The 12,051-nt window shown below is 42.1% G+C and overlaps 1 protein-coding gene across 2 annotated transcripts in view; it reads left to right on the top strand.

Annotated features, from left to right (window-relative positions):
• si:ch73-181d5.4 (death-inducer obliterator 1) overlaps window positions 1-12,051 on the top strand; it is a 33,217-nt gene that overhangs the window by 9,532 nt on the left and 11,634 nt on the right. For both annotated transcript variants that reach the window (XM_068326595.1, XM_068326604.1), the window contains exons 7-8: window positions 10,704-11,289; window positions 11,853-12,012. In XM_068326595.1, coding sequence (XP_068182696.1) covers window positions 10,704-11,289; window positions 11,853-12,012 — 746 coding nt within the window. The remainder of the gene's footprint in view (window positions 1-10,703; window positions 11,290-11,852; window positions 12,013-12,051) is intronic.

The raw sequence follows: 12,051 nt of genomic DNA on the forward strand, positions 1-12,051 counted from the left end.
GTAAACCAAGGCTTTGAACCGGTTCATGGAACGAAAACGAAAACCGGAAACATTTGGTATTTTGGCAGGAAAGAAAACAAAAACTTTATATTTAATTTTCCGGAGCACAATCGGAACAGAAAATAATTGTAAACCGGTTAATACCGGGTTTTCTTTAAAAAATATTTGACCTCATGTTTCAGTTCCTGTTATTCACTTGACGCGGGATGAGAGCAGAGAGAGGTAGCAGCTATCAGCAGCAGTTAAGAAAAGGCAGGTCTCCCAGTCACCATTTATTCATAACAGGTAAACACTGCAGTGTGTCAATCTTTAAAATGTATGATTTAGACATGAACTCATTGGCTGCAGACATTTTCAGTGCAGTGTGTCCCCTACTGCCAGCGCTTTGTAGCAATATTGAGCTATGGTAGAAGCACAATCAAGATCTATTATTAAGCAATAAATGACATGGCAGAAATTATTTTTGTCTTATTTCATGTAGTGTCCAAGTAGGAGGCATAAGCCTTAACTACAGTGATATAACTTGCATAAAGCAGAGGTGTAGTGCTGTGGTACTGTTTACTGTAGGGTAGGGAAATATCTATAATTATAGTCTATAATATATTAACTAATTGCTTTAGGTGCCAATTTAAAAGTCCTTAAGTGACCGTATTTTGCGCACCATTTGGTGCATTGTGTAAAGAGGCGCAGTCTAAATTACGCAGTTTATTTCTGTACTTCAATTTGACACACGGCGCACCTTATTGTTCGGTGCATGCTTGCTAACAGTAGCAAAAAGGTGACTGGTTGAACTGTGTTGTACCACGTATTTAAAATAAAAAAATACACCGACATCATTTTTTAAAATATGTTTTTATTTCTTTCTTTTTTTGATAAATCTGTGCTAAATCCTTCTAACTCCTTATCTTTGGTCTGCATTGGAATAGCTCGGCAATTTCACTATCGCTGATCGTCTGGTTTCCGGGTGGCTGTCCGGTAATGATGCTGGCTTTTGCGAAACATCGAACAAAAGTCGAAGCTGATACGTCAGTCCAGGCGTCGACAATCCATACACATAATGTGGGGGTGTAACTCGCTCGGCACTGCCCCCAGGTCCTGGTAAACGTGTGCTCAACGTCTCTATCGCTCCCATTACACCAATGTCCAGCGGTTGGAGTTCTTTCGTTAATCCTCCCGGGATGTTGTACGCGTGTCTCTTCGCTGACGCCATTGTCGGGAGTCTTTAACCAAACAAATGTGGTTATACAGCATACCTGTGGTACAGTACCGGCATATACTGTATACCGGTAGCTACCGGAGGTGTGCCGGAGGTAGCCTGACGTCATGTTCTCTAATTGGTTTATCGCTGTCGGCGTACATAGTGACGTATTATGTCCTATGTCGGTGGAAAATGGATGGTCTGGCGGAGCGCTGACTAAAATAGCACAAAACCTTTCTTGCAGATTTTAGAACTCAGTGTACACATTAGACGCTTCATGTTAAGAGGCGCAGCGCTGATTTTTGAGAAATTTTAAGGCTTTTAAGCGCGCCTTATGGTGCACAAAATACGGTATCTACATATTTATATTTACAAGGAATGTTATTAACCAGTTCAGGAACTATATTTTTTTGTTCTAACCGGTTCAGGAACGTCATTTTATGGGTGGAACGCAAAACCGGAAACGTTATAATTCTGTTTCTGTTCGGAACAAACTGATTGGCAAAAAATTTAGGTTCAAAGCCCTGGTGTTAACATAAAAAAGAAAACTAATTCTCCAATCAAATAAATACAGACAAGACTACAACTTTCTTAAATGATCACTTAACTCACTGGTTAAGTGTAGACTTCAGTTACGTTTTTCAACGGAAGGCAAGGGGGTTAGGGTCCAGAGGAGCTCATCAGTGAAACTCAAGCTTCTAATCATAGAATCTATTGTCATGACGGCGGATCCAGTTACAGAACTAGGATGGAGAATCAGAGGATTTTTATTTATTTATTTTTTTGCAAAAACACTTTAATCACATTCAAACATTTTGCAATTTTACGTTAGATGAAATTTCAAAAACGCTAAACACTCAAAAACATGAAACACCAAGAAACAAGGAAATACAATATAAAAATTAGTAGATAGATAGATACTTTATTAATCCCGGAGGAAATTGTATATATCCACTGCTCAGGCATTACATAACGAATAATACTGGATAAACACCAGGAGAAAAAGAAACACTGACATCACAGGACATACCACAAGACATACATTACACTAACAGACACGTACAGCACTAACAGGACTTATATACTAAACTATAACTAAAATATAAAGCAGTATAAAATTAAAATATAAACAGTATAAAATTTTAAAAATATAACAGTATTAAATTAAAATATAAACAGTATAATAATGTTTATAATAATAGATAAAAATAAATACATTTATAAATGTTTATAATATTAGTACATTATAACAGTAAGTTTGAAAAAAAGATGGAGAAGTTGTGGCAACTTGTGATACAACAAAGCTTGCGAATGTTAGAGTTCATCCACAAGCTAACACTGTTCTGAGCAAAGCATCGTGGGATCGGTCAAGAACACCTATTCATGTGCAGCCGTGAAGTGACGCCACATTTCACAGGAAGGCCCTCCCACTGAGCTGCTAGCTCCTGGCAGTCGGGGGTCACATGTCCAGATGCTGTGTTTTAGGGCGTCTCTAGGGTGACCAGTGCAGCTGAGGTCAGGCCGTGATGCGTCTCAGGCTGCATCAACACCTGCAGAACGTCTCCCCGGTGCACAGAGTTGTTTTTCCTCACGTGTCGCAGCAGGGGATGATCTGCTGCAGGAAAACATGGTGTCTTCACAGCGGGGGATGATTTACTTCACAATTTCATCTGTGCAACGCACAAAACCGTGACATCATGAAATCAGGAGAGCGAGTCCTTTCTCATAATTTGAGCGCTTTTGATGTTGACACGTGTGGATGTTGTTCCTGCAGGACCTCAAAAAACGTGAAAGTCGCAGGTTTTTTGGTGTATATAACTGGTTGGAGGATGAATGAATAACTTAAGCAGTAGCTGTACATCATCTTTTTCATTTTCCTAAAGTAACGCATTTTCATCTTAACAGATGAAGTTTATTTTATATTTTATATTTTCATGGTAACAGTAAGGCATCACACAATTCAGTGGCAACACATTTCTCTCTTTATGTTTATGAGATATTAATGTTCAGTTCAGGTCAACACTGTTCCAGTGCCACACAAGCATTTAACAAAATAAAGTCCCACTAAATTTATATAAAAGTCAGGATCTGAAATTGATTCAACTCAAAATAGTTGGAGAAACGCAGTTTGGACACTGTCCGTTGTTGTTATCGATAAGCAAAAAAATGTGTGACTTTATCACCAATGATAGAGAGATGACAGGAAATCAGAGAGACGAGCACCAAAGGCTCCTTCCTGGATGTAAACTGGACGTGCTGAAGGTCACATCTTTGGTTCTTATGCTGCTGTTATCCAACGTTTGTGATCCAGAACTGGCTGAACGTCTGGACACGAGGCAGCAGCTGCTGTCCCGGGAAACACGTTTCATTTCACTCCTATCAACAGAATCCTTTCAAAATGATTCGGAACCTTTCCATCCCAGAGCCTTCCCCTTTTGTCTGCACGTTCCACAGGGAGAGAAGCAACAACATATATTTACCTTATTAAAATCAGGGGCTCAGAAATACTTCACTATCAGTTGGTCGTGATGTCTCTTGGCTTTGTGAGTTGAAATCTCAAATGTTGTCGGCCTGAAATCTAAGTCCTGTTAAATAATTCGTCTGAAAACCCAACATGTTGTGATTGTTGACACTTTGGACTGGCCCCTTCTTTTGCCCCGACTAAGAAATGACCTGATGATAACCAAACTGTCTTGTTTCACACACCTAAACAAACGGATATTGACGTGAATGTGATCACACGGTGATCAAGAGTGATCTGATGAAGTGATTAAAACTATTTCCTGGTGTGAGTGAAACCAAACTCCACCTGGAACACATTTCCATTTCCACAAACATCTCATAATGACTCACTAAACACAATCTTACTCTTTCAGTTAGAGGTCAAGCTCTTTTTTATGGTAGTGATGTGTCAGAATCCTACAGTGAGCGGTCACTGAGGAACTTCTTGTTGCACCGAGTCAGGACATTAAAACTCAGTGTGAAATAAGATGTTTTAGGCAAAATCCACATTCTCTCGGTGGTTTATTATACTCTTTATTTTCTTCTACTTTTTCCCATTCCAACTTTCCTTCCCATGCTTGATATTTAAACGCAAAACATGAGCGCCATCTACTGGCTACATTGATGAGTTGCAACCAAAGAGAAAACAGTTGCAGTCTTGACTTTACCTGGCTGTGAGCAGCTATGTCGTCTCTGGATTCAGGTCCAGAGATCAGGTTAGAGTTCAACGCACCGCCAACAACATGGTGGATCAGTTTTAATGGTGTTTGTTGGGTATAAAATAAAATATTAAATGCATTACCCTCCAGTAATCATAGTCAGCTTTATTGTCAAGTGTACCATATATGCAAAACATACAGCACAGAAGAAATTTCAGTCCTCTCTGACCCACGGTAGACAGGCAGTACAACAGGCAGTACAACACAGGCAGGACATCAGACAGTACGGCACAAAGTACGAGACGAAACACAAGGGATGGTAAACATCTCTATACACTCTTTAATCCGATAGGGGAAGTGACGTGTGCGCAGTCCCCGAGTTGACGGGGGGAGAGAGCGATAAGTGGTCAGGTGCTGGGGGGAGGGCAGGGCAGACAAAGTAGAGTTCAGGGCTGTGGCAGGGGGCAGAGCAGGGAGGGAGTTGAACCTCCTGACTGCCTGGTGAAAGAAACTGTCCTTGAGCCTGCTGGTTCTGGCCCAGACTCTGCAGTCTCCTACCTGATGGCAGCAGGCTGAAAAGGCTGTGAGAGGGGGGGTGGGATCACCTGCAATGCTGATGGCTTTGCGGGTGAGGCGGGTGTTATAAATGTCTGTGAGGGAAGGGAGAGACAACAGTAATCTTTTCAGCTGCTCTCACGATGCGCTGCAGGGACTTGCGGCAGGAAACGGTGCTGGCGCCGTACCACACGGTGATGCAGCTGGTCAGGATGCTCTCCATGGTGCCTCTGTAGAAGGTAATGAGGAACTCCAGAGGTCACAGTTGCAGTGGATTCTCCAGCGTGCACCAAGTGTGAAGCCTGATAATGGGATGGGAGCTCTTTTAGTTCAGTTGTTCTTTTTAATTCCTCCTGATGTTCGACTATTCCCCATAAAATCCTCAGTAAAACACTGGGAATGCTATGCCACCCCCCACACCCACCCCAGGCATCAAGGAGGCCGGTCCCCTTGATGCCTGGCCTCCAGTGAGCGGTCTACTGATGACGTTTCTGTTCCCATCAGGGAAATGATGGAGAGTTCAATAAAAAGCAAAACCCCGAAGGATGTCATCAAGCAAAAAGTGTATCCTCACGTTTTTTTCTTTATAAAAGTGTTTTTGAATGAATTGCAATGATTTCTTTAAGGAAAGCTTTCATTGCTGGTCATCAGATGAGAAGCTTATAAGTCATGTCTGTTAAACACCAAGCCTGTCGTCAGTAGCTGGTTAGCTAAGCGCTTCTGGAGCTGCTGCTCTCAGCCTCAGATGAGTTCTATTATCCAGGCTCAAATTAGCCTGACTTGAGTGACATTTTTATGAATTTGTGTGGCTCCCCACATGAAACAAATGTATTTCCTACAGTCCCTCACTGTTGTTTTAAGGAAAAACAGTAGTTTATCTAAACTGCTTGAAAATCCAAGCGTTGTGGTTGAGATGTGACCTCAGCTTTCCCACTCATGAAGTTTACGTTACATTATGGGGTTTGATTGTTGGAAACGATGGATAAGAGCTGCGCAGCTTTTCATAAACGTTGGATACTTCATCTAAAGGGATATTGGATGTTTTGAAATGACTGACAGCGAACTGTTGACCTGGTGAAGACCTCTCGGTCCATTCATCTCAGGTTGGTTTGTGGTGGAGTTTTGTCATTTCCTCCTGAAACCTGGAGTATAATCAAAGTCTGAATTTCTGTAACCTTAACAACTAAAGAACATTAACACGAAGTGAACAGGCAGCCGGATGATAACCTGATCATCAGACTATCCACATGTTCAACATCTGCTCTGAATTATTTATGCAGTATTACCAAAACATGAATAATTTAAACATCACTGACATCTAAGGACAGAATAAGGAAACAGTCGTCACCAGGTGTTTGTACATGCTGAGTGGATCCACAACCAGCTGCTTCCAGGTTTCATTTATTCACTTTTCACACAGCTGAATTAAATCTGAGTTGTGAGTACTAGGGATGAGCGAGTACACCGCTATCTGTATCTATCTGTTCAACCATTGAAATTATCTGTGTCCGTATCTGTACTCGGAATGGGCGGGAGTTAAACCGAAAGTAGGTGTGGCTTGACTGGAAATGGGGATTACATATATACATTATTTTAAGTCTGAAACTGATATGGATTGATCAGAAGTTGCTATATTTATTGTTTATTTTGAAGCTATTTACAGAACAGCCTCAAAATTGAGATTCAAATCAATGTTCTTGATCACAAAAGTAGGAGAACTATTTACAGAACAAGTTTTTTATGAACTCAGAACATGAATATTCTTAAGTATTTTTTTTAAGTGTATGAATGAGTATTTACAGAACAGCCTCAAAATTGAGATTCAACGGTTTTGATCACAATAGTAAAGAAACAATTTTTTATGAACTGAGAACATGAAGTGCATGAATGAATACAACGCATGCAAAAGGAAGTTATGAACTACAAAGTATGCATGAACAAGAATTTTTATACTCAACACAACTTTCTGATTTTTGTAATTTTTAAAAAAAATTATTAGAGCAAGAGAGAGAGAGACAGAGCGTGTGTGTGTGTGTGTGTGTGTGTGTGTGTGCATGGTATGTAACAGTTAAAATATCTATACAGTATACAAATTATTAATTTGAACTGAAGTTGGATAGTCAAACTAAGAGCAGCGATTCTCTGTTACATCCGTCTATGTCAGTGGTCCCCAACCACCGGGTTGCGACCCGGTACTGGGTCACGGGACATTAGGGTTAAAAAGATTTCTAAAGATGTTTTATTTTGAAAAGTGACGGAGTGACGCACAGAGAAATTCATGCGTCTATCCCGCTTGACAGGTCACGGACAGGTTACCAACCATAACCCCTGAATTAAGCAGCCGCAACCACGCCAGTGTTCTGGATTAAAGTCAAGGCAGATTATCCTGAGATCGCCCAAAAAGTATCTTAAACCCTGCTTCCATTTCCAACCTCCTGTCTTTGTGAAGTGGGATTTTCTGCAGTGATCATAAAGAAAAACAAACTGGAGTAGACCAGACGTCCAGAACACACTTCAGGTCTCATTGTCTCCAGTTACCCCTAGATCAACGGTCCCCAACCAACCTCATCAGTGCCGTCACTTCAATCGAGTTTTTAATATAATCATTTCTTACAAATATTTCATTTACAAGGATGTTGATTATCAATTCAAGACAAAAAGATAGTTTGTTGTCTGTTGATGTCTGCATTTTACATAAAACCACTGCTGATGATTTATTATTAGAGTACAGCTGTTCTGGCGTCATTAACAGTTATCGAGCAAATGAAGACTGGTCCGTGAAAATATTGTCTTAGATGAAACCGGTCCATAGCGCAAAAAAGGTTGGGGACCGCTGGTTATGAGGATTTTCCTTCAGCACCAGCACAAGTATTGACGAGTGTTGCTCATATCGTGTTCGTACTCGTCAAAAATGCTTTATCAGTATCGGATACTCGTCTGAAACGAGTAACCGGCTCAACCCTAGTGAGTACCGACCTCAGTGGACCGAGTCGACTATTGGTGTGGACTGAGGCTGGTGACAGAACAGACTTTGGGGGTCACACTCCATAGATAAAGGCTTTCTATTAGCGATGGGCCTGGATGAGGGTTTGGACGTGGAGCATAGAGGCCGATGGGTAGAAACTCAAGACATCTTCACACCTGTTATCCAGTTATCCAGACTTTACGGTTCCAGCAAATCTAGAGTTACGGGTGTGAAACCACTCCCGGACCAAAGCCTGGACTGAAGACTGAAACGTGGTCGGACTGAACCGTGGTCGGACTGAACCGTGGTCGGACTGAACTGTGATCGGACTGAACCGTGGTCAGACTGAACCGTGGTTCGGTTCATCTTCAGTGTGAATGAGTGGGTGGTTCTGATGTTCGGCCCAAATACTGGAAGTTAAAACACAATCCTGTCTGGAGCAAAGTGAAAGAAGAACAGGAGAGGAACGACTGAATGAAGAAACATCATGATGATGATGATGATGATAGTGATGCTGCTGCTGCTGCTGCTGCTGCTGATGATGACGGGATGTCAGGACTGTTGGTCAAGAGTCTTCAGCGCACGTGGAACCGAAACTAACAGATTACTGACATTTGACTTGACTCTTCACCGATCCACTGACACCACAGCTCGCTCACACACACACACACACACACACACACACACACACACACACACACACACACACACACACACACACACACACATTCTGCTGATTTCTACAAGACTGGGAGAAGTCGAATCCTCTGTGTGGATCTGGAAGTTTTAAAAATACAGACATATCCAGAGGAGATGAACATGCACCAATAAATGCCTGAATCCCGGTTTGATGCTCTGACTTCCTGTAGCTGCTTTCAGCCGTTCTCTTCTGGTCACATGATGAGAGACTCTTGTGTTCGAATTGGATCTGATCCACCCCCTTAAAGGAGGCTCGACATTCGATGAGGGTGTTTCGTCAGCTCCCAGAGTTCTCAGCGCTCGACCAAACCTTCAATCCTCCCCATCTCTACAATCTTCTACAACATGTAGAGTCTAAATGTTTACGTGGGTCTGGGCCATTGCCGTGGTTACCAGACAAGACTGTGGTTACCAGTCTTTGATCCACACTGTCATCTGGATCTGGTGACAGGGAATTTACCCAGAACCCAAACACTGACACTGTCACAGTAGTTATTTAGTTCGAACCTCAACATGGTCAGAAATGAGACAAATAATTTGAAGGACACAAAAGTCCTCCAGTTTGCGAAGCCTGAAATAGTGTTTTTACATGAAAACTGAAGATCTAGTAACAAAGTGGTAAATTTTTTAACATGAATAAAATAACTTCGATGATTCGTAAAGCACAGGTAACTGAAGTCATAAAGATAGATTATATGATAAGATGAGCCATAAATCGTCCCACAGTGGGGAAATATAACCCACATGTGTGGAATAAAGGATGTGGAAGTGTAATGTTGGAGGAAAACTGGAGGTCATGTTGGTGTAATAACCAGTAGATGGGTGAATGGATTATAAAGAAATAAATGAAAACAGTTTTAGAGTGGCCAAGTTAAATTCTAGACACAGTGTGAATACTTTATTATTTAGGTGTTTTGCCTTATTAAATAAGATTAAAAACTTCTTTTCAACATTTTGTATGAAGAACAGTTTAGTATTTCATGCACACAAGTAGAAGAAATCAGGTCAACTATTTTTTCACTAAATTGTGGCACTGTCTTCATCTCTACTTATTTTTACTGACTAGGCTTTTATGAATCGTGTGGTGAGGTCAGAGGTCAACAGCACACTGTTGGTGGTCTGACTGGTGAATACAGTGAAACAGCCCTTTAACAGATGGCTGGTGTCATCAGTAGGTTAGCAGTATTCTAAACATGACCTCATTGGTGTTAGAATAAGACCTCAGGAGCACAAGTAGCCTGGTAGAATCAACCTAAAGTTTTTGAAGATTTATTTTGACGTTGGTGTATTTTTTCTTCCGTTAAACAGAGACTAGATCAAATTCATCGACATATTTTTAAAATGTTTGTGTCATTATCTCAGCACTAATGACTTTTATATACAAATGATTGTCTGATAACATATTATTAGAAGTTTATTCTCCAGTGTGGATCAAATCAACTTGTTCTTTAGGAAATGGTGGAGAATTACTCTACTATTACTCTACTATTACTCTGCTGTCTGTTTGGTGGAATAGGAATCGGTTTAGATGTCAGCTATGTCGGGAACTCAGTTCATTCAATTGTTCTTTTGTTTGTTTGCAGATTGAAAATTAGCATTACGGCTATTCTTGTTGAATCCAGTTATAATCTGAGTCATGAGGTTACTGGACAGAGTCTCATGCTGTTGAACGTCACCATTAATAGTTTAATCTCATCATATTCATCCAATCGGGGCGACAGTAGTTCAGTCCACTAAACCTTGGGCTTGGGACCAGAGGGTTGCTGGTTCAATACCCGTGTCGGGCAAAACATTTTGGAGCGTGAACTGGCAGTGGAAAGGTACCAGTTCACCTCCGGAGCACTGCCGTGGTGCCCTTGAGCAAGACACCTTCCTCTTTATAAGCTGCTCATTGGGGGGCCCCATGAGGGTCTGCCCACCGCTCTACCTCTCACCATCATTTGCATGCCCTACATGCCGCATGTGTGTGTGTGTGTGTGTGTGTGTGTGTGTGTGTGTGTTTCAAGCCTGTATCATATATATGCACACGTGTGTAATTAGTGCTGACAAGAGTGTAAAAATAATCTCTACAGGCGCCTAATGAAGGGATCTTTAGTCTTTTATTGCTGTTCCTTTTCTCTGACAGCTGACCTGGATGGTAAACATGGATGTGGAGCTGAGGCTCTGCCTCCAGACGACGCTCCTGCAGATGCTCCTGCAGATGCTCCTGCAAACGTTCCTGCAGACGCTCCTGCAGATGCGCCTGCAAACGTTCCAGCAGATGCTCCTGCAGACCCTCCTGCAGACGGTTCTTCCTCTTCCCCGCCTGCTGCTGAGCCAGACCTGCCACAGAACCAGCCTCCTGAAGACCTGAAGGAACCCGCAGGGCAGCAGCCTGCAGAAACCACCCCCCCTCAGCCAGAAACACCCAGTCAGGACCTGGCCACCCCATCCACGTCCACCTCAGCCCCCAGACATCACCAAACAGGAGCCATTGTGGTCACTAAGACCCCATACGTCATACCAAAGAAGCAGGCTGGCCCACAGCCCCCATCCAGCCAGGCGTCCGCCTCCGCGTCAGGCCAGAAGCCCCCGGCTGTGACGCTGCTGAATGAAACCAGAAACCTGCCGGTACCCCCAGCCCCCAGCGCCCCCTCCTCCAGACCGTCTCAGCCCAACAAGCAGGTCCGCCAGAGCATCCAGCGCTCCCTCACCAGCATCCTGTTCAAAAGGTGAGCGTGGTGGACAGACTGAACTGGAATCATTAAATCACTAGTAAACCGTTAAAAACACATAATATCATGTTACTGTACAATAAATCAGAATAAAACATATAATAATATTAGCCCGTAGCCCCGTGACCCACAATGAGGAAGAAGCAATTTAACTGGCAGTTTAAAATTGATTTCTATTAACCAAGTATTAAAATGCATTCATTAATAAAGTTCAGTACAGAACTGACTGGATAAGGTTAGCTATAGTTTAGTCTGGAGACCAGTTAATTCAACTGACGGTTTTTGAACTATGTCGCGTCTCCTGGAACAATAAACGACGTAAACTGAGATTTACTTGAATATACAAAGTCAACATTGACACGACATGAATACATACAGTACCTGTAGTACACACAATACACACACTGCAGCATGCATTTACAACTCAGACGACATACTTGTCAGCCTTGTAACACTGTTTTCATGATGCATGCACTCTTCATTTCCATTTTTTATTAGTCCAAGTGTAGTCCAGCAATGAAGAACAGATTCGTTGACAACGTTCCTTTTCATTTGTCCAGGGTGTGTGACTGTGAGGACTTGGACTTCACTGAGAGTGATGTTGCAAAGCTTGTTGCCAACATCGAGATGGAGATGTTTGACATATTTCGCAACACAGACAGTAAATACATGAACAAGTATAGAACCATAATGTTCAACCTGAAGGACACCAAAAATAAGGTTTGTCCAAAGCTGAGGGACTCATTTACACTTTGTGTT

This window comes from Antennarius striatus, chromosome 2 (assembly GCF_040054535.1).
Source record: "Antennarius striatus isolate MH-2024 chromosome 2, ASM4005453v1, whole genome shotgun sequence".
Classification (NCBI taxonomy): domain Eukaryota; kingdom Metazoa; phylum Chordata; class Actinopteri; order Lophiiformes; family Antennariidae; genus Antennarius; species Antennarius striatus.